Genomic DNA, 22,647 nt, shown 5'->3' on the forward strand with positions numbered 1-22,647 from the left:
GTGTAGACCATCTTTAGTCCTGCAGCAAAGACCTCCGTGCTCAGAGCCCTTCTCTTTGCTTCTCTTCTCATTCTCTGTCCTCTAACCTGTTGTAAAAGTAGAATTCCATCAAATCTTGAGGCCCAGAGAAGAATTGGGGCTGTCAGGAGCCTCAGAAGTCGAGAGAGGCAGGGGGCGGGATGGAGACGGAGGCAGGGCTGGGGCCTCCTTAGGAGAGCATTTCACATTCATGTTTCCCGCCCTCCGTATAGGTCACACCTGTAGCTGGAGGAGCACCACAAAGCGGGACGCGCCGCGCTCCGGCCGCCAGCGCCAGGCCCTCTGGTGCTCCGCGGCTGAGGCTGGGCCTTGCGCAGTGTGCTTCAGTGCCGCTGTGCTCCTGAGGTGTGTTTTCTCTTGCTCACGCAGCTGCCGCGCAAGTGCGCCTGGGGCTGGGGGGCGCAGACCGCGGGGAGTGCCTTCCCGGCCCCCTCATGTGCAGGATGCCACCGGAGCGCACTCTGCTAAGCTCGGGCTGCCTGTTCAGATGGGTCTCGCCAGGCGGGCTGCGGGGCAGGCTGGACAGTCTGGCTCCATGAAGGGTCTGAGCATACCGTGAACCAATAGAGAAATGACACCTGCTGAAAATTGAATGAAGGGAGGTGTACAAAAGGGTCCTGCGCGGCCCAGCAACTTCTTAAGACACAAAATAACCACCAGGCTCAGCTCGCGCAGGCGCCTTCCCGCTCGTTTCCGGTGCTCCTACACGCCTCCGGTTCGGACTCGGTGGGCTCTGAGGGTGGCGCAGGCTGCTCTTTGCTGAGACGTGTGAGGCGCGGCTCTGAAGGGAAGGGCTCTGGTTCGCCTTCTCCAGCCTCTGGCTTAAAAACAGCACAAGGGGCCTCTCCTCCGAGAATCAGGTGCTGCGGTTCCGGCGCTAATGGAGCGCCTTCTCCTCATAACTGGATGACTTCACAGGGAGGACGTCACGCTGACGCCCTTACTTCACTGGTCAGAACCCTCGCCTAGGACAGGGACACACCCGGGTCCTGTGGGCCCCTGGCTGCGGGAGCGCCGAGCCCCGCTGCTCTCTGCCCCTCGCTCACCAGCGCACCGACAGCCGCCTCGACAGCGCCGAGCCAGGGGCTCCCCTTGTCATCTGCTGATGAAGGAGCGCCACTCAATTAAAGGAGCCCCCCGAGATGGGAAGCAGAGCGGGACCTGGGGGGCGGGGCGGAGTGCACAGGAACCCGTGCCTTGTGGACCTTCCCTCGCTCTGGGTCGCTTCTTAACGTTCTCACGCGCAGCTCTTTCACGGCCTCTGTCCTTGGAAGTGGAGCAGGCTGGGATCTGGTGAAATCCTCATCTCATTCTCTGGGTGCGTTCTCCTCGGTGTCACCACGTCCACCTGTCAGTTTTCCTGGGCAGCAGTAGTCCACAGAGCCCAGCTAGCCTTACGCTACCATGCGTGGGTCACGCCCCCCAGGGACCACAGCGTCGTGACTTGGTGTATCATTTGACTCCTCGATTGCTACTAGCCGTGCTATTTGTGTAACCTTTGATGCCACTGATGAAGCATGCTTCCCTTCAGCTTTCCTGGGGCCCCCAGGAAGGAACCTGCACTTGAGACCCTGTTCTTTGACTCAAGCTCTACCCTTTTCCCTCTTTTTCATACGAAGAGAACTATGGGCCTAGACGATCCTGAGATGTTGTCCTCAATTCCTGAATGTTCCAGGAGTGATTGTCATTGACGTACTTTGAGGAACGCCAAGTCGGGGCAGACTGGCGTGGACACCAAGCCGCCCTGTCCCCCTTGCAACCAGCTGGCCCAGCCCCCGTGCTCCCAGATCCCTGGAGGCCAACCTTGCCACCTGGACGCCTGCCCCCCTCTTGCCCCTGCGGTCCCCCTGCTGCCTTCTCGTGCCCTGCTCTCCTGGCACATGCCCACCTGGCAGTGCAGCTTCTGAGCCAGAGCCTTGGATTTATGTCCACTGCCCCCGATAGCTCGGCAGGCCTGCCTGTAGCTGCCTCGTGGTCCACGTACCCCAGACAAGCCCCCTTCTCTGCATGCCCCGTCCTGAAAAACGGCTTTCCTGCCTCACCGGCACCCTGTGCTGGGAGTCGGCCTGCCCCCACCTCTCCTGCACAAATGCTGTGAGGACGCCTTCACTGTCCCTGGCCAGGTGCCGCCGCTGAGCCGTCCCCAGCTCTAGCCTTGCCTTCCTGGTTCATCCTCTGTGACAGCCGCCACTATGGCCCCTCTGCCCTGTCCACGGAGTCCCGCCACGTCGAAGTCATTGCCTCCCGCCACCCCGCCCTCTCCTCTCGCCCCACATGCTGGGGCTGAACTTGCCTTTTCCAGCAGAAGTTCCTCCAGTCCTCCTCTGCTCCTGCCCTCCCCCTCCTGCCCCTCGCTCCTTATTGACACCATCTGGGCTGTGCTCCCTCCTCAGTGATACAACTGGGCTGTGCTCCCTCCCCTGGTGGCACCGCCTGGGCTGTGCTCCCTCCCCTGGTGGCGCCGCCTGGGCTGTGCTCCCTCCCCTCGTGGCGCCGTCTGGGCTGTGCTCCCTCCCCTGGTGGCGCCGCCTGGGCTGTGCTCCCTCCCCTGGTGGCACCGTCTGGGCTGTGCTCCCTCCTGGGTGGCGCCGTCTGGGCTGTGCTCCCTCCCCTGGTGGCGCCGCCTGGGCTGTCCTCCCTCCTGGGTGGCGCCGTCTGAGTTGTGCTCCTTCCTGGGTGACGCCGTCTGGGCTGTGCTCCCTCCCCTGGTGGCGCCGCCTGGGCTGTGCTCCCTCCTGGGTGGCACCGCCTGGGCTGTGCTCCCTCCCCGGGTGGCGCCGCCTGGGCTGTGCTCCCTCCCCTGGTGGCGCCGCCTGGGCTGTGCTCCCTCCCCTGGTGGCGCTGTCTGGGCTGTGCTCCCTCCCCTGGTGGCGCCGTCTGGGCTGTGCTCCCTCCCCTGGTGGCGCCGCCTGGGCTGTGCTCCCTCCTAGGTGGCGCCGCCTGGGCTGTGCTCCCTCCTGGGTGACGCCGTCTGGGCTGTGCTCCCTCCCCTGGTGGCGCCGTCTGGGCTGTGCTCCCTCCCCGGGTGGCGCCGCCTGGGCTGTGCTCCCTCCCCGGGTGGCGCCGCCTGGGCTGTGCTCCCTCCTCTGGTGGCGCCGTCTGGGCTGTGCTCCCTCCTGGGTGACGCTGTCTGGGCTGTGCTCCCTCCCCTGGTGGCGCCGTCTGGGCTGTGCTCCCTCCCCGGGTGGCGCCGTCTGGGCTGTGCTCCATCCTGGGTGACGCCGTATGGGCTGTGCTCCTTCCTGGGTGGCACTGTCTGTCGCTCAGCTCCAACAAAATGTGGGCGCCTGTTCTCTCCTCCTCCCCACGGGGTCCCCGTGGCGCCCTGTGATTCCGCTTCCCTCGTGCTGTGGCTTTTCACTCGTCCTGTCATCCGGAGATGGAGCAGGGCGCAGGTTGTGCCTGCATCTGAGGACTGAGCCAGCCTTGGCACGTAGTCAGTCCCCAGAAGCGCATGGTGAGCAGATGGATGACTAGACACGGCGTTCACACGCTCCAAGTGTTAGGAAGAATCACACACCTGCCAGCTTCTCTGGCTCTTAAAATCCTCACCGTCGGGGCCACCCCTTTGGGTTGAGGACTTGGGCCCCGGAAAGCATCTGTTACAGTGGACCCACGTGGTGCAGGACGAGCGCCCGGGTGTCAGGTACCGTAGCCACCCAGACCACTGCCCTCCATTGTTCTGTGAGTCCAAGATCCCAAGGAAGCTTCAGCAGGAGCCAGGGTCTGTAGAGCTGAGGAGTGGTTTCGAGGGCTGCTGCTTCCCACTTGGAGGGCAAGAACACAGGTCCCTGGGATCACCCAGGAGGAGAGGAGGTGGCGGGCGGGCGTGCGCATGGCGCACAAGGCGAGCTGGCCCAGCAGCTGGGCGCTTTCACCGAGCGGGTGCCCAGAAGGTGTGTGGTCAGAGAATGTGGTGGAACTGCTTCACTTCTCAGCACGTGTAGGAGCCCAGCCCTTTTCCCATAGTCAAAGAAAACGTGTCTGCAAGCAGCAACTCGAGCCATTTCTTCCAAATGAACATTGGGCTTGTGAGGAGAAAATGATTAAGGCATAAGACACTCACTGCACATTAATTTGCTCGTACATCACAAGCAGCAGATGGCAGTGCCCTCCAGGTGATGGCACTCACTGGTTCTCCTCTTTTTTCTTCCAGTCGTGCCAAGCTGACCTCGTGAAGGACAACGGTCACAAATACTTCCTTTCGGTCTTGGCAGACCCCTACATGCCAGTAAGGATTAAATGCCTCCCTTCCGTGCAGTCTCCAGATCTGTGCTTTCTCTGCTTCTGTGCTCCCTTTGCACGAGGGCTTCAGGAAGAGCCGCCCACCGCCACTCTTCCCGTAGCGGGGCGTGATGGGAGGGCGTCGGGCAGGCGCCGTGTTTCCGCCCCTCGCACGGCTGCGTTTTCACGGTGCTTCAGCACTTGCTTCATCCCTGCCTCTATGAGTCCTAGTGAACCTTGGCACACAGGGTGGCTTTGCTCCACCTGCTTTACGGCGGTCGATTTCACCGCACGTCCCTGCAACACAGGAATGCCTGCTCTCCCTGGCACTCCGTCGACTGCACTGGACTCACGAGTACTTGTGCATCTACAGTACGTTCAGTCACGTGCCCAGTGCAGGTCCTGGAGCGTGGCGAGAACCAGATGTGCTTATGAATCGGGGAGGAAGACCTTGTGTGGAAGATTACCTTTTAAATATATTTCATCACTTTGATTGTTTAAAAACTATAAATCTTACATAGCAGATATGGCAACTTTCTATAATTGTGTATAATTCAGTGTAACGGTTTGTTTATACAATCTTAGGTGGCTTTGGTTGTATAAAGGAATTTCTGTGTGTAATTTTACCTTCTAGTTGGTTTTCTAAATTACATGATGAGAAAATATAAGCAATACTATTATATGAAAAGTAAATAGTACTTGTGTTTTAGCTTAAGTGCTGTCTTTAAACATCAAGACAGTCAAAGTTACAAACTTCATATCAATTTTGGAGCTTATCACCTCCCTGTTCTTCAGGGTAAACAAGATCACAAATCCCAACGCAAGAAAAAGCATGCTCTGGGAGCAGTTTGCAGCAAAATGATGGCTAAGCCGATACGAGCAGGCCCCACTTAGCTATAAACACATTGAGATTGTAAGGACATAGCCAAATTTGGAAGAAAGAGAAAGAAGTCCTCAAGTGCCAGAAAGAAAGAGAAATGAGAGGCAAGTTCTGGCGGTAAGCAGGCACCGTTGTCATGGCGACCCCGAGGCCCTGCGCTGGCACCCCCACAGAGAGCCGGCGCCGTGAGGAGAGGACCAGAGGAGCCACCCCTGACCGGGGAAGCCACCCTGGTCACATCTGCGTAGAAAGGAGGCCAGGCCTTCCCCCAGAGGACCCAGGCCCCTGCCGCATGGGCACAGAGTCCCAGTTCACCCTGCGTGCAGGTAAGGAACACGCGCCGCAAGGTGAGCGCGCAGCTAGTGCCGGGTCGTTGGAGAAGGCAAGCCCTCCCTGCGCGGCACCTACACAAGCACAGAACGCGGGGGGGCCCACGGCACAAGCCTCAGCCTCGAGCCACCAGAAGGAGGATGAGCGGACCCCGCGGGTAGGATAATCAGCACCCCGAGAACTGACCTAGCAGCAGCGTCTACGAGACCACTTGCCTAGCGTCAGCACGTGCGTGGAGCACGCTTGCCGCAACAGACAGTGCTGCTGTCGGCAGACCTCAGCGGTGTTTCTTCAGAAATACATTTGTGCCTTTTAAAAGAAAACAATATGGTCTATGCTTTTGACTCGTCTTCAAAAGTGATTAAATAGGTTTCTAAAATAAATTGGAAGGTTTTTTTTAAGTAGAAGACAGTCATAATTAAACGCTCAGTAGCTGAATTAAATGCAGAACATGCACAACCAATAAGAGCATTAGCCAAGAAATCACCTGGAATGAAGCAAAAGAGGATATGTGAGAGAGAGGTTAGGAAACACAGGAGAAAGGATGAGAAAATTCCCTCCAACAGAAATTCCAGAATGATAGAATGGAGAGACTAAAGGAGAAACAATATCTGAAGACAAAGAAAATCCTTACAAGTAACTAGAAAGCAGAGAAAGATCATTTGCACAGGAGTAACTTGCAGTCCCGCAGACAGCAGGCTCCTCAGCAGTGAGGCCGGACAAAGGGGCAAGGGAAAGGCCTCGGGGCGGCAGGGACACGACCGGCCACCGTGGGACCCGCAGCCCGCTGAGTTCTGGCTCGGGAGTGAGGGCAAAGGGATTTACCTTCTCAGACAAAGTCCGGGCCCCCTGCCCTCTGACCCATGCAGGAGAGAGCTGTGCACGTGGTTTCTCAGTGCAGACGGCATTGAACCCAGAGGAAGGAGGTGCGGGGGCAGCCGTGCGCAGCGGAACCTGCACCCCGTGAGCGGCTCTGTGGAGGCGCTGACTGCAAGGCTGTCACCCACGCGGCCACTGACTCGAGGGATGAGACGGGAGGAAGATCGTGGGAATGAAGGCCCTGTGCACCAATCCTAGGGGAGAGGCGGCCGGGTCAGTGTAGGTTCCTTCAGGGTGTGCAAAATGTAAGGCACCATCAAAAGGTGAAAAACAGATTGTGTGATTTCCCAGTCAATAGAGGTGCAGAGAAAGGAAAGAATAAAAATTGATCAATTCAGGGGAGAAGCAGAAAACATTTTAAAAACAAAGCAGAGTCAGAACACGAAATTCATTCATTTTACCACCAGTAGCTTGACTAGAAGATTCTGGACCGAAATGGACTTGGGCAAGGGTGGGGCGACGTGCTCGGGAACTTGACGCTGTGAGCACTGTCGCCCTGTGAGAGGACAGCCCTGCCCGGCCCCCACCGTCCTTCCAAGGACAGTCTTTTCTGTCTGAGAGTGGAGCTCAAAGCTCCAGGCCCTTTCTAAGAACTCAACAGACAAAAGGGTGGTTCTCGTTCCTTTAGTTATGCACCAGGCTTACCGTAAAGGTTGCAAAAGGCTACCTTGTGCTTTGGAGTTGGTGAGTTTCTACCATGGGAGATGCGAAACTGAGGATGATTCTCCCCCCAGGCCGAGCACAGGACCATGACGGCCTTCATTCTCGCCGTGATCGTCAACAGCTACAACACTGGCCAGGTGAGTGTGCGTCGCGCTCCCACAGGCCCCCCTGGCCTCGCAGCATGGGGCTCGCTGCAGGGGTGCAGCCCCTGCTGGGGCTCCAGGGTCTGGGGCGCATCGGCCCCAGAAAGTGGGGTGGGGGCAACGCCAGCAGCCGGGGTTGCCAGGGACGGGCGTGCTCAGTGCAGACCTAGGCCTCGACTGCCAAGCCAGCTCGAGTTGGCAGGGCTTAAGACAGGGGGCTGAGCATGTCCCGTTAGGCATGCTCGGGGTCCCCTGGGAAATGGCGGCTGCACCCTGGTCGAGCCGCCCCGTGCCTGCCTCCTCCAGGAAGCCTGCCTTCAGGGGAACTTGATCGCCATCTGCCTGGAGCAGCTCAGCGACCCCCACCCTCTGCTGCGCCAGTGGGTCGCCATCTGCCTGGGAAGGATCTGGCAAAATTTTGACTCGGCGCGGTGGTGTGGCGTGAGGGACAGCGCTCACGAGAAGCTCTACAGCCTGCTGTCCGACCCCATTCCCGAGGTGAGTCCGCGCAGCCACGGTCAGGATGCCAGGAGGCACAGGCGACCAAGGCCCTCGGCCGGGGCCACCCGGGGCTGGGAGCGCGAAGAGGAGCGCGGTCCGGCCACCCGGCCCTCCGCGTGCGCTTGCCTGAGCATGAGCCCCTGTGGCCGGTCCCGGGCAGGACGTCTCCAAGCAGCCGGTAGAAGCCCGCGCCCCCGCGCTGCTGTCCTCTGCTCACTGCCCACGGCCTCCCGAGCCCCCGGGAACAGCGGCTTCCTCACCACGTTGCAGAGGAGACGGCCGAGGGCAGCCAGGAGGGTGGGAGCCCAGACCCCTGTGGCCCCCCTGACCACTCCCGGCCCTGTGCCCTCTGCCCCGTTGGGCTGAGTGGGTGGAGCAGCTACTCCAGCCCTGCCCCTGCCCTGCAGGCCCCGTGGATCCCCACCTCCCCCTCAGGGCTCCCGGGGTATTTCTGCACATACCTTGCTGGCACCTCAGCTTGTCTCACCGTCTGCTGCCGGGATTTGGGGCAGCCTGGCTGCGGGTCGGCTCCCGGGGCTGGCCTGGGGCTCCAGACGTCCTGCAGGCGCCTCCTCAGCGGACCTGTTGCCCGTTGTTCTCAAAGGCCTGAAGGCCCCCAGAAAGGCGTGGACAGGACGCTGGAGCGTAGGGGCCTGGGTGGAGGGCATCGGCGTGAGAGTGGAGGCGGGCGCGGGCCCCGCAGCGACGCCCCCAGGCCCTGCTTCCCCAGCTGCTCGGGGCACCACTGCAGAGGGGCATCTCAGGACGGCAGGCACGCCAGCCCCCACAGCGCTCAGGCGCCACACCAAGCCAAACAAAACGACCGTTTTTTCATGGGAGAAGTGTCCATAAAAACACTGTTCGGAAATGCGAGGGGAAAATTGTAGTCCTCAGAGATCAAGGGCCACCTGGAAGGAGCCGTGACACTCACTGGAGCTGCGCACGGCCACCGCCTTGGGGACGGTTGGCTGGGGCAGGATTGGAGGTCACACCAGGATCTCCACGCAGAGCAGGCCTTGGTTCTCAGGAGGCGAAAATGTGGACAGAACCCAGAGAGCCCCAGGGGAAGGGACACCCCCCCCCCGCACCCCGCATGGAGCCTGCCGCGTCCTCTATCGCTGCGCTGACCCTCATAGCCTCCCTGCCCTTGCTCAGTGACCACTGGTCACCACAAGAGCATAGAAAGCCTCGCCACATGGCTTTGGAATCTTTTGTCATTAATTAGCCCAGAACTCACTAGTGTTTGTAAACGACTCTGTGTGCTGGACGTGAGCGTGGCGTGAGTGTGGAATGAGCGCAGTCCAGCACAGGCGCCACTGCCTGGGGCTTCCTTACACTCTGGCAAAGTGGACAGGACGTGCCCAGCAGGGCAGGGCGAGTGTGGCTGGGAGCCCAGCAAACCTGGTGGACGCTCGGGAGACCCCGCGGGGTGGGACGGGGGAGCTTCTGGTGAGGGCGCGAGAGAAGGAGCGCCGTGTGCCCGGGCCGCGAGGCCCTGAGCAGGGCTGAGTTTGGGGTTTAGGTGGGGGAGGGAGCCATATTTGGCAGCAAGCCGGGGGTCCGCACCTTAAAAAAAGGCTCCGCCTTGGGTTTGATGGGTTATTCCTGTAGAAAGTGGCCGTCCTGGCCGTGGCTCTCCATCTAGGTGAAAAGGCAGCGCGTGTGGGTCCCCGAAGATGCCCCAGGGCTGGCCCTGCAGCCCGGGCGTCTGAGCAGCACCCCTGGCCCCGAGACCCCCAGAGTAGGTCGGCCTCCACCCCCGGAGGAGCGGCCCAGCGGCAGGACTCCCCGAGGGCCACATGCGCTCAGCGCAGCGGGAGGCGGCTCATCAGGGCACGAGGGGCGCAGGCTCACCGCGGTGGCGGCAGTGCAGGAGGCGGCACGAGCCTGCCGTTAGCGCGTGGGCTGGGCCCCTGCCTGGTGGCTGGTGGCGTGGCCTGGCGTGGACCCGGGCAGCAGCCTCTTCCCCTGGAGGGGCAGCCCGAGGCCTGGACCTTCCAAGTTTTGTTCCATTTATAAAATTCAGGTCTCCCCACCTGAGTTAAACGCAACCTGAGATGCTCGTGGGTACACAGGCCCAGGGGCACCCAATGGACTGGCCGAAGCGGCACACAGGAGGCCTGGGGTGCAGGGGGCGGGGGCGGGAGCACCTCTCCCCTGGGGTGGGGGCGCGGGGTCAGGGGCACGTCTCTCCTACAATGGAGGGGCGGGGGCGGGGGCCCGGGCTCTGGAGCAGGCGCCTGACCCACCCCCACCATCTTTGTGCCCGGAAGGTGCCGCCATCTCTGCGCCCGCCCCGTGGAGCTCAACCTCGGCCGGCTGCTTGGTGCTGGCGCAGGCCTGCTCTCAGCTGGCCCTTCCTCCTGGCCACACTGCCACTGCGCAGGGCACCATGCTCTCAGGAGGACATCCAAGGGGGACCAGGGCAGCCCCTGGGGCCGGGCCGGGCCGCAGCGCGCGGTTCTGTTGGTCAGTTGCACTGCACAAGCCTTCTCACTCGTCTCTAAAAAGTCCAACACTCCAGAGCCTTCTGCCGCCGCCGCCACGCTTTCTCCGCCCCCTTCACCCAGACTCCTCAGAAGAGGGCCTGCCCCCGCCACCGGGTGCTGCGCAGCCCTCAGGTCTCCTCATCGCAGATCCCAGAGGCCTCTGCCCTTCTCCACGGCTCCCACCTCGCCAAGACGTGCCCCTCCCGGCCTCCGTGGCATCACTCACCTCCCGGCCGCGTCTGCTCCGCTCCACAGCCACCCCGTTTCCCCGTCACACCCGCCAGCCGTGGCCCCCGCTTCTGAGCTCCAGCCCAGGCCGCCGCCCTCCCCTGCCGCTCGCTGCTTCACACCACCCTGGCAGCACCGTTCATCCTGCGCGCTCCCACCGCAGACCCGTGCCCGCCCAGCCCCCAGCCCCTCCCTGCAGGCTCGGCCTCGGTGCGCAGGGCCCATCAGGCAGGTTGACCTTTGGCCTGGGGCTGTTCATCAGGACACCCAAATTACAGTAGTGATTTTTCTAAATTGTCAGCAAGCGCGTGACAGCACCGTGATCAGCTGGACTGGTGCTGTGTGAGGTAGCGGCTCGTGGCAGCACCCTCTAGGTCTGGAGGGGCCTTCCTGGAAGAAACGAGTGTGCGTCTCTGTCGAGACTTGGCAGAGCGGGGGTGGCACTGGTGCCTGGGGACCGATAGCCGCAGGCTCTTTCCACTGCAAGTCCCCAGTTTGAATGATAGACGCTCGTGAACTGTGGCAGGAAAGAAGTCGGACGATGGTTTATTCAGAGTCTGCTCTGTGCTGCGCAGGTTTTCACATTCGTTGTTTTTTCAGTCTTCCCACCAGTGTTGTGCCCCATCTTACTTTGCTGAGTTTATAGGTGAAGAAACCAGTTCAGCGAGGCTCAGTGATTCCCTGGAATCCCACGGTGCCAGAGGCAAGAGTCGAGCCAGGGCCCACCGGTCCCACGGCCAGCTCTGCGCCTCTGCCCCGTGCCCCCTCCGCCGCAGCCCCTCCCCCGGGGCCCCCACTCAGGCTGCCTCTGTGCCAAGGGCACCCGCCCCTTTCCCACCACCAGCCGCCTCGGCCCACGCCGGCCCCTTCCATGGAGCCGCTCTCGCCTAGCCGTCCTCCCCAAGCGGGCACTGACCCATGGCTCGATGGTGCAGTTGGGCCGCGGCATCCACGAGAGCATTCCTGCCCCACACCCCCCGCGGCCCCTTCGACTGGCTGGGCCCCGGCTTCCCTCCCCACGTCCGCTCTGTCAGCCCGAGTACAGGCCGGCTCGGCCCTGCACGGTGGGCCGCTGGGAAGCTGAAGTGAGCTGGCCCTGTCAGCACGCAGGCGGCCCTGCCGCATCCAGCCACCACGGGCAGCGCGCCATGGGCGTGGCCGCGAATCCCTGCCCCTGCCTTCCAGGTCCGGTGCGCTGCTGTCTTTGCCCTGGGCACGTTCGTGGGCAACTCTGCAGAGAGGACCGACCACTCCACCACCATCGACCACAACGTGGCCATGGTGCTGGCCCAGCTCATCGGCGACGGGAGCCCCATGGTGCGCAAGGTGCGTGAGCCGCCGCGGCCGGGCGCGGGCCTGCCGCCCACCAGGCGCAGTGCTGGCTTCTGTTACAGCCTTCAGCGGGCCGTGACTCCCAGCGGCTGGCGCGGTGGGCGCCCTACTGCCCAGGGGCAGCGCGGTTCAGAAGGGGGGCTGGCGGCGCCGCCCGCGTATGCAGAGCTCCTCCCTGCCTGCCCAGATGGGGCACCTCGCTCTTGCCCCAGGGTCACACACCAGGAGCAGCGGGCCCGGCCCCCACCCTCGGGGCATTCCGGGCAATCTCCGTGGTGAGCAGACTGCACTTTTGGTCAAGGTTGCTCCTGGAGAAGAGAATGTCTTATTAGATGGGCAGAAAAGCAAAACCGCCCAAGGGGCAACCACGACACAGCCCTTCACCCTCCAGACGTGCTGAGGGCCCGCCTGGGAAGGGCCCCGTCTTGCTGGATGTGTGCCCGTGGGCGGTGGCTGGGGGGCTGCTCGGGGGCTGTTGGGAGAGGAGGCCTCCCTCGGGGGAGGGACAGCGTCTGGGCAAGCTGGCTCCACGCAGGCGCTCAGAGCAGAACGGCCGGTTCAGCCTCGCATTCCTCTAGGATTGGCCCAGACTTTCTTATGAAATCTTTAAAATAGGAGATAAGATCCTGGTGATTCCCTCGCATTGGTTCTAAATTATCTTTACATTCTCGTCATCAGAAATATTTCTAAGGTGGGTTCCTTCAGCTGGTTTCAAATTCTTCCTTTAGCACTTGTCAAATTACCCCTAAGTGGCCGTCACTGGTAAAAGCAACGAAGCAGTGGTTTTAATTGTCCATTGAAATTCTTTTCTTAAAAAGGAACATGTTTTTTTTTCTTTCCAAAGAAAAGAATTAGAGCAGAGTAGTGCTGCCCTGAGGCCCTGCGGTGGGCTGCCGCCCGATGTCCTGGGGCGCCGGGCCCCGAGGGCCTGCGTTGGCCCCCTCAGACCCCGGCATCCTCCATGCCTCCCTGGAAGCGAGCTTCCCCGGCCTGGGAGGCTCAGGGGTGCTAGCACCTTCGCCACCCACCAGGGCCCACAGGGGAGCATGTGGTGCTTCCCCGCGTGGCCTGCGCTGACACCGGAGGACGCGCCAGGGTTCCACACATCAGGGGGACGAGCCCCCGTCTCCCTGGAGCCTCTTCCATTCCTGTGCAGGGCGGAGGGCTCCTGCCCACCAGCCTCTGCAGTGCGGGGCGGGGCCAGGAAGGCTCCTGACCAGCCCTCATAGGCCTGCTCTGGTGGGCGGGGCGGGCGGGAGGCGTGGGCGCGGGTCCCCGGGCTCCCTGTCGCTCCAGTGGCAGGAGCACCTAGCGGGCGGGGGCAGTGAGGGGGCGCTGAGGGTGGGGCTCCTGTCCCTGGCCCAGGTGCCGAGAGGGGCTTCCATGCAGGCCCCTCAGCAGGCCCAGGCCCTCCTACACGTTGCTTTCGGGGGTCCCCCATTCCGGGTGCCGTGGAGGCCCTCCTCTGCATGCAGCTTAGCCAGCGAGGGGTGCGCATAGCGGGAAAGGAACCGCAGGGGGTGCCGGGAGGGGCCCGTGCGGCACGTGGCGGGGAGATGCCAGCTGTGGATTGGGAGCAGGAGGCCCTCATGGAAAGGCCACGGCAAGCGCGGTCAGGAAGGCAGCAGCTCGAGTCTCCTCTTCTCAGCAGAAGCTGCGTGGAGCCCCAGCGCCGACGGCGCCTAAGGGAGCGCGGCCCCCAGCCACCCAGGAGAGCTGGCGCTCCAGCGGCTCGACGCAGCCTGTGCAACGAGGGTCGTGTGGCCTGCCTGTGAGGCAGCACCCTTCACCCCGTACGGTCACGTGACAGGTGCCAGGAGGCGCGTTTGTTCACTGCTTTAAAGGCCTCACTTGGTAAAGCAGCAAAGGTCATTTATGTCAGCCTCGCAGGTGGACTTGAGCACGGCCAATCCTTGTGGCCGGTCTGCAGTGCTCCGGAGCTCTGGGTCAGCGGGCCAGGCGGGGTGGGACTGGGCGCCCAGCTGTCATCCTGGTGACAGCACGAGCCTGCACCCCACTGCGCTCTGCTGAGGGGAGGTGGGGCCACAGGACGTGGGCCAAGGCCACAGGGAACCCCTTATGCGCAGCCAGAGAGGACGCAGCAGCCCCCTCCACAAACCTGATGAGGCAGCACCCTGGGACCCAGGCCCTGGCGAGGGCGCAGGAACAAGGGCTGCCCTCCATCAGGGCTAGGGCCGACTCCGCAGGAGACCCTGCCCGGCCATGTCGTTCTCCGTCCTCAGAGAGCCTTGTCCAGCTGGTCCCTGGAGCAGGCCCCACCTTGCACAACTGAACGGTCACAGGAACCCACAGTGGGGTGCTGGACACATGAGGTGGGGCAGCACTCGGGGCAGGCGAGCCCCAAGCCAGGGAGCCGGGCACAAGATGACCGGCCAGCCTGCCGCATGGCGGGGCGGGACGCCCCATGAAAAGCAAGTGGTCGAGAGCAACCGCTCCCCAAGCGCACCCTGGAACGCTGCCCGCCGGGGACGGGGCGCTCGCAGCCAGCACAACACCCTCTCGAGGGCCCCCCCGGACAGGGCACACCTGTGTGACTCCCGAACGGGAACGGGGTACAGGTGGGGGCGGGGACAGGGCCTGGAGACACGACTCTGCCGTAAGTGGGGGTTTGTGCAGAGACCGGCTGGCGAGGGCCTTGCCTGGGCTGGAGGGCAGGGGGCAAGTGGGGAGGCGGGGCCGGGCGGGAGTGACCGAGCTGCTGGAGGCCTGGGAGGGCTTGGAGACAGGCTGCCTAGCCCCGCCGGGAGGGGCTGACGGGCACCAGACCCCAGCACCCCGGACCCAGCGCGGCGCGACCGCGTGGAGGGGGCGTGAGCTCAAGCCGAGATAAAGGGCCCCACCAGGGCCCTGGCGCCGTCCTGCTCGGCACCGGGCAGCCAGCCCACTCGCTTCTGGAGCCAGAGGAAGGCTCCAACCCGGGAATGGCCTCAGCGCAAGGGAGCGACCCAGGCTTGGCCTGGCCCCCACTCGGCTCCCCCAGGAGCGCTGGACTCAGCCCCTCAGGGGCTGTGCTGCTACACTGGCGCTCGGTCATGGGCTGGCCTTCCGCGCTCTCCCTGCCCCCGGGCAGGGCCTGCACGCAGTCCTGTTTTGGGACCCCCTGGCTGATCTCAGCTACTCTCGTCGGAGTAAAGGGGGCGGTGGTGCTTTCCTAAGATGGGTGCCCCCTGGGGGGCTGGGCAGTGCTCCCTGCTCAAGGACTCTCTGCCTCTTGTGCAGGTGCAGCCGGGCTGGGGGCTGGCTTACATGTGGAGGTGCACTCCAGAGCTGGGACACTGGCCATGGGGCAGGAGACGCATCCATCCCAGGGCCCAGCCCAGCTGGACACGGCACCTGAGCCCGGGGGTGGGCAGGAGGCAAGGGGGTGCCAGTCCAGGCTGGTGCCTCAGGGCCTTAGAGGCCCCTGGGCAGGGCTATGTGGCCAGGGGTGGCCCAGCTGAGGTTTGGGGCCTGTGTGAGCACTGGTGGAGCCTGCAAGCAGCTGGACAGGCCGACGTGAAGCCCTGAGAGGGACAGGAGCCAGTGGGGGCGGCGCACAGGTCATAAGATGCAGCAGGGGTTGCACGAGGAGGGCGTGGGGTGAAGCAGGGAGCTCGGTGCTAGGAGGCAGGGCGCAGGGGGTCCAGGCCCTGCGAGGAGCTGGTGCACTGCGAGCTCCCCCCTTACCTGCGCGTTGGGGGTCGTGAGGGTTCACAGGCGCGCAGGTGTGGTTGCTGCTGAGCACTTTTCTAAAACCAACAAAAAGAGCAGATAAAGTAGGTTTATTTATTTGTTGTTTGAACCGTTTGAATGGTGGTGGAAAATTGGTATTGCTTTGCTTTTCATAAACGTACGCTCTGGTTTGATTTGCGTCTGGCTTTTAGGGTCTCCAGGTGCTCCTGTTGTCACACTAAGTGTCCTAAACAGAGACAGATTGGGTCAGTGTCCTCGACCTGAGTGGTTGGGCCTCAAGGGGTCGTTTTAATTCTAGAACCTTCCCATTCCCTTCTAGGTCATGGAAACTGATATTTATGTAAGTTCTGTGTCTAGTGAAAACAGCATGCTTCAGCTCGGCAGGCTACACTGCTCCCGCGGTCAGGAGTCAAGCAGCTCGTAGCCAGTGGGCTTGAGGTACATGGCCGCGTCCAGGCCTGCAGCCCAGAGGCCAGAGACACTGCCCTCCCGCCCTGCAGCAGCCGGGGCTCCGCCGGGGTCCTTCTGGCCGGGCCAGTGACCTGGACAAGTGTCACGCTCAGGTTTCGTCTCGCCCGAGCCCTCCAGCAGCGTTTCATACAGGCACAGCCTTCCGTGTGCTCTCGTGACGCTGACGCTGGGTGCTGATGACCGCCGTCCGTGCCTTCCCAGTCGTTTCCGGCCTCCGCTGAGTGCCCGTCTGGCTTCTCCTTCTCTGCAGGAGCTGCTGGTGGCTGTGAGTCACCTTGTGACTCAGTACGAGAGCAATTTCTGCACAGTGGCCTCACAGTTCATGGAAGAGGAGAAGAACTACCCCCTGCCTTCTCCAGCTGCCGCAGGTGCCTCAGCGGGCACGTGGCCTTCCTGGCCCACCGGGTCCCGACTGCGCCCCACTCAGGCTCTGAACTCGTGGCCCCTCCCTCTGCTCAGGTTTTAGGGCCCCGTGACCCTCCTGCTTTCCCCCGTGTTCCCCCTCTGGGATCACATTCGTGGATCTCCCGCGTCGGGCTGCCAGAGGGCCGCGCGTCCTGGTGTGCGCTTTGGCCCCTGCTGTCGGTTCCACCAAGGCACGTCGGGAAGAGCCTCCTCATGGCTGTCCCTTGTCCTGACTGCCGTCAGCCCCCACAGCTGTCGGGCATCGCCCTGGACCACCCCCTGCCCAGCACAGCCGTCCCTGCCGTGGAGAGGGCCCGTCACGTCAGGGAAGGGGGACCGGCCGGCAAGGCTGGGAGACGCAGCGGCGGCCCCGGGGCGGAGACCCCAGTGCGTCGGCTCCGGGCTCAGGCCTGAGGGGCCGCGGGTCCCGGTCCCGCGCCGTGTTTTCTTCTGGGATTTAAGCTCCCAACACGGGCCCCTCGGCCCACCCGTCTCTCCGTCCAGCCCCCGCGCGAAGGCCCTTGGTCGCAGCGGCCGCTGCGGCAGTCAACGACAGGAAGTGTGCCGCCCTCCCACGCTGAGGCCGGCCCTTAACCAACCTCTCTTCCCTCTTTCCTGCTAGAGGGTGGGAATTTGACCCCAGTGCGAGACAGCCCGTGCACGCCCCGGCTTCGCTCAGTGAGTTCCTATGGAAACATTCGCGCCGTTGCCACAGCCCGGAGCCTGAACAAATCTTTGCAAAACCTGAGCTTGACAGAAGAATGTAAGACACTAGAAATCGGCTCCTTTGCTTGGGAGTTTTTGGGTTTTATTTTCTGAAACTTTGACCTAGGCACATGCTAGCCCCCACCCCACCCCTTCCCTGCTGTTACATGCGTGCGCTGACACCCTCGGCCACCGCTGAGATTTACCTCCCCGCGGCCTCCAGTTACTTTGCAAATGTGCAGGAAGCGAGCGCAGTCGGGACCTGCGGGCGGCCCAGCTCTGCCCCGTGCCCGCTGCCCCGTGCAGGAAGCCGCCCATGCCAGGGGAGACCCGTGGCGTGCCCGTGGGCGGCCGTGCTGGAGCTTTGCCCTTTAGAAGAAAAGAGGCTGCGCACTGTAAGGCCGCGGCAGGGCCTCGCGCGCCAGGTTGACGCCCCTGCCCTGTCTCGGGCAGCCGGCAGCTCGGTGGCGTGCTCCCCCGGGAACCTCAGCGCCAGCAGCAGCGCCAGCAGCACCCTGGGCAGCCCCGAGAGTGAGGAGCACATCCTGTCCTTCGAGACCGTCGACAAGATGCGGCGCGTCAGCTCCTACTCCTCCCTCAACTCGCTCATTGGTGAGTCTCGTTCCGCCCCGCGCCGCTCTGCTGAGGACCCCCGGGTTCTCGCTGGCATGCAGAGCGCCCACCTCCCTGCTGGTCGTGTAGACGGGCCGAGACCACGGCGGGGAGAGGGTGTCAGCACCTCGAAGGGCCTGCGCCTCTCCAGCCGGCGAGACGTGCGCCGAGGGCCCCGCACCTGCTTTCCCGCTTCCACTCCAGCGAGCGGGAGCCGCGTTGTAGCCAGCGCCTGGCCATGCCAGGGCCTCTGCCATGGGCCGGCAGGACTGCACTGTGGCACTGCTTTGCGTTTCCCTTGGTCGCTCGGTGGGGTTGAGGTCCCATGCCTGTGGACCCTTCACATTCCCTCTTCTGTAAACAGCCTGGCAAATGCCTCGCGAATGTCTCCGTTGCAGTGTTGTCGTTTGTGGACGCCCGTCACGTTTCTGGCTACTAACCCACGTTGGGGTGCACCCACTGACAGTCTCTCTCCCAGGCAGGGGCTTTTCTAATGTCTTTTGTCCCCCAGAAGTTTTATATTTTAATCATATTTTTCTTTATAGCTTCTGCCGTTTGTGTCTTTAAAGATACTCTCCTATATTTTCTTCCAGAAGTTTTAAGCATCACGTTTTATGTTCGTGTCTTAAGTAAGCCTTGGAGCAGGTTTTGGGTGCGTGGTGAAGCAGGGACCCCGTTTGCCTTTTCCATGCGGGTCTCCGTGCTCCTCACCCTCCTGGAGCCAGCCTTGGGCAGGGCCCTCCACGGGCCACACGGCCCCTGCTGCCAGGTTGAATCCCACGGGCCAAGCACCCACACCTGTTCCGTCTTTCTTCAAGCTTGTCTTATCCTTAGCCTTTGTTCTATAAATTTTACCATCAGCTCATCTGTTTCCACAACAACCTTATAAGAGTTTAGTTTGGAATTGTATTGAATTTATAGATTCATTTGGGGAGAGCTGGCCTCTCTGCAATATTGATTCTTACCATCTGTAAACATAGTTTATCTCTTTATTTGTTTCAGTCTTCTTTCAATACAGTTTTATAAATTCCTGCATTAAGGGGGAAAACATCTTATTTTAGATTCAATCCAAGTTCGCCTAATAGTTTTTGTAATTTTAAATGATACCTTTTTTTAAATTGTCTGTTGTTGGCAGAAAAGAGTATGAATAGACATCCTTGTTTCATTCCTTAACCTATTAACGTGGTCAGTTACGTCATTAAGTTATCCGATGTTAATCTTTCCTTGCATTGCTGGGTGAACCCAATTTGGTAATTTATTTTACCATTGTTGGATTAAGTTTGCCAATATTTTTGGGGGGATGTTTCCTGCCTATATTCATAAGTAAATTTGGCCTGTTATTTTTCTTCCATGGACTACCCTTGTCTGGTTTAGATATCAGGTTTAAACTAGCTTCATAAAATTAGAGAACAGTCCTTCGTTCTCAAGTCATTGCAATAATTTGTATAAGAGAGATTATCTGTTCTTTGGCTCTCTGGGTGGTTTGCCACTAAAACTGGGAAAAATGGGTTTTACATGGGTAAGTTTATAATTCCTGAGTCTATTTCTTTACTGATTATAGAATTATCCAGGTTGTCTATTTCTTCTTAGGTCAGCTTTGATAAGTTATAGTTTTCTAGAATTTTGTCCACTTTAGCTAAACTTTCACACTTATTGCCATGTTGCCCTGAAGTTGTTCGGAGTATTCTTATAATTTTTTTAATCTCTGCTGTGTCTGCAGATATGTCCCCCTTGTATTCCTGCTATTATTTATGTACATTTTCTCCTTTTTCTTGATTAAACTTGCAAGAAGTTGTTAATATTTTTAATCTTCAATTCCCAACTTCTGACTTTGTTGATATACGTCCTTATCTTTGTTTTCGACTTCATTAACTTCTTTCCTTACCTGTATTCCCTTCTTTGTCAGTTCTGGAATCAAGAACTAAAAATGGTCACGACATTCAGTTCTCCTTCCCATCTAATCTGAGTGTTTCATTCTTTGTAATTTTCCCTCTCAGTACACTTACCTCTATCCATGCCTCAAGTTTTGGTAAATTCTGTTCACTTCTTTAATTGTTTCCACTATGGTTCTTGTACCCTAGAATTTAAACTCTCTCTCTCTGAATCACTTCATGGTGTTTGAGATTTCTGGCTTTGGGTGACACCTGAAGAGGAGGGCACTTTCCAGAAGTGGCCATCAGCTCTGTCCCAGGAGAGCACCACAGCACTGCCAGGGGAGCGCCCGCCAGGCCAGGTGGCCAGCGGCCCCCAGGACGGTGCCTAGAGGAGACGGGCGTCCGGCCCGGGGAGCAGCGTCGGCCCCAGGGAGCAGCTGGATGGGCCTAGAAGCAGACGGGCGTTGGACCCCCGTGCTGTGGAGCCTGGCCAGATGGGTCAGCACAGCCACCACCCTGGTCATGGCAGCTCGGTGCTTGGTGTCCACTGGAATTCCTCCAGTATAGAAGGGGCTTCAGAAGTATGAAAAGAATGAGCATGGGCCCCTAACTCACCATGACGTAGTCACGGTGTTCACTTGGAAGGCGTCTCTTTTGAAGTGGAGCATTATTTAGGGGAGTTGGTGCTCTGCACAGCAGCTAAATTCTTAGGCTAGTCCACAGAGTCTTTGAAACCATAGGTGTGTATGAGTCTAGATTCCTGTTCCTACTTAGGTATCTGCAATGAGAAAACTATTTTAAGTCATTAAAAAAAGGGAGCGAAACAGAAACTGGGAGTATTGCTTCAGTTACATTTTTCTACTAGCCCCAGCACTGGTTCTCATCAGTAATTCTTTCATTTTTATTATTTCTCCCCTCCCCCCCCCCTTGTCTGCTCTCTGTGTCCATTCGCTGTGTGTTCTTCTGTGTCCACTTGGATTCTCATCAGGCGGCACTGGGGATCTGTGTCTCTTTTTGTTGTGTCATCTTGCTGTGTCAGCTCTCCATGTATGTGGCACCACTCCTGGGTGGGCAGCAGTTTCAAGCAGGGCAGCTCTCCTTGTGCAGGGGCTGCTCCTTGTGCAGGGCCCGCAAATTCGAGAACGGCAGCTGCTGGGCAGGGTCGAAGCTTCTGCCTGCAGGGGAGCTCCGGGTGCCTCTCCCCCGTCTGCGTCTCTCTGCTGACTTTCGTCAGGTGGTGCAGGCCTCGTCACAGGGGCATCCTTTCCACTGAACCTGAGGCTGGAACTTGGTTTATGTGTGTTTGACTGGAGAGAACCGTCTTATCTGTATATTATTCAAATCTTTTTTTTTAAATTACCAATATGCCTGTGGTTTTTTAAGATTCATTTCTGCCCCCCAGTTCCCAGCTCTCTGTGTCCACTCGCTGTGTGTTCTTCTGTGTCTGCTTTGTATTCTCATTAGGCAGCTCCAGGAACCAATCCTGGGACCTTCCGGAGTGGAAGAGAGGTGATCGTTCCCTTGCGCCACCTCAGCTCCCTGTTCTGCTACGTCTTCTGACTCCCTCTCCTCTGTATCTCGTCGCATCATCTTGCTGCACCAGCTCCTTGCGCTGGCCAGCAGTCCTGCATGCAGCGGCTTCCCCACACTGAGTGGCATTCCCGAGTGGGTCAGCTTCCCCTCACCAGGAGGCCCTGGGCATTGAACCCTGGACCTCCCAATTGGTTGAACCACATCCACTTCCCATTATTCAAATCTTAGAACTCTTGAGGGGAAGAAGTTTCCAAACGAACTGAGGTTAAAGAGGGGAAGTTGAGACAACAAGGCAGCTCCCTCCAGAGGCCCTCCCCGCCTCCCCCCCGCCCAGCACGCTCGTCCTCCCGGGAAAGGCAGCGCTCACAGAGCTGCTTGGAAGTTGTAACTTCACAAGCCCACTACTTCCAGCATTTGCCTGTTTCATGCCAAATTTTTCTTAAATTTCAGCCAAAGAACAGTCATCTCCTTAGCCCCTTTCTCTGAATATTGTGGAAGAGGGTTGCAAAATCATGGCAACCTGGAATATCCATTCGTTCTCATCTTTTCCCACAAAACCGGCCCCCTTCCTGTCCCCCGCCACCAGGTTCCCTGCTCTGGGTCTCCCGGCGCCCCCAGCCCCCCCAGCAGCTCTTGGCGCCCCCAGCTCCCCCAACAGCTCTGGGTCTCCCGGCACACCCCTGTAGTCTAACCTGCTGGGTGGGGTACTTTGTCCTGTGTGTCCTGCCTCCCCCGTGGAACAAAGCCCCCCAGGAAGGGGTCCTGGTCCCCTCTGATCACTCAACAAACACAGGCACTTAGAGCAGCACCTGGCTCTCCATTCTGCCTCACGTGCTGGAATCTTCTGTGATGCCTCCATTCCTTTATCCCTCACTCAACCATCTGGCCTGACAGCCACATGGATCCCCCATACCAGCCCTTTGCTTTTTCGGTACCCTGCAGTGGCCCACCCAGTGGGCCACGGGTGTGTCTTCCGTGGCAGCTCTGCACCTGCCTGTGGCGGTGGGAGCCTCTCGTAGCCCTGCTTCCCCCGGAGTCCATGCTGTCATCTGCCCTGCAGGCCCTCCCTGCGCTGTCCGCAGGGTCTCACTCGTGGCCTCTCACTGCTGGGCCGGAGGCTCAGCCTGGACCCCTGTCACGCACTCCCCCTTCCTGTGCCCATCTCTCCACTACTGTGAGCACCACCCCTTCCTCCCTGCCCATCCACAAAGTCCAGAGCTGATGGGCTCGCGGGGTCACCCTCCCTGTACCGGCAGGATCCCAACTCAAAGCTGCCATTTTTTATCACCGATACTTGATTTGGTTGTGGTTTCTTGCTGTTGTGCCCAGTGGCAGCCGTACTCATCCCACCATTGCCCCTCGATGCTAAGGGGCAGGAGCCTGCGGAGGGGGTGCTCATGCCAGATGGTGTGTGCACCCAGCGGCCGTCCTCTGTGGGGCCCCACGCGGCCCCAGGCGTGCCCGATCCCCTGACGGGAGCCCCGTCACCCCACCTGCCATTGTGCGCTGCACTCCTTCTCCCAGCCGTGTCCCGACGGGGCAGAGCCCACTTCTGACCTGGGGATGTGGCACGAGATGTGCGCGACCCATGAAGCATTGCTGGGACTGGACCGAGGGCTAGGCCTGGGCATGGCTCTGCGAGACGC

General features: G+C 60.3%; 1 protein-coding gene across 2 annotated transcripts in view; it reads left to right on the plus strand.

Moving 5' to 3' along the window:
• RPTOR (regulatory associated protein of MTOR complex 1) overlaps window positions 1–22,647 on the plus strand; it is a 434,359-nt gene that overhangs the window by 366,022 nt on the left and 45,690 nt on the right. For both annotated transcript variants that reach the window (XM_058284855.1, XM_058284854.2), the window contains exons 15-21: window positions 4,196–4,270; window positions 7,087–7,152; window positions 7,465–7,656; window positions 11,562–11,702; window positions 16,123–16,240; window positions 16,900–17,040; window positions 17,436–17,594. In XM_058284855.1, the coding sequence (XP_058140838.1) occupies window positions 4,196–4,270; window positions 7,087–7,152; window positions 7,465–7,656; window positions 11,562–11,702; window positions 16,123–16,240; window positions 16,900–17,040; window positions 17,436–17,594 (892 nt within the window). The remainder of the gene's footprint in view (window positions 1–4,195; window positions 4,271–7,086; window positions 7,153–7,464; window positions 7,657–11,561; window positions 11,703–16,122; window positions 16,241–16,899; window positions 17,041–17,435; window positions 17,595–22,647) is intronic.

This window comes from Dasypus novemcinctus, chromosome 21, assembly GCF_030445035.2.
Source record: "Dasypus novemcinctus isolate mDasNov1 chromosome 21, mDasNov1.1.hap2, whole genome shotgun sequence".
NCBI lineage: Eukaryota > Metazoa > Chordata > Mammalia > Cingulata > Dasypodidae > Dasypus > Dasypus novemcinctus.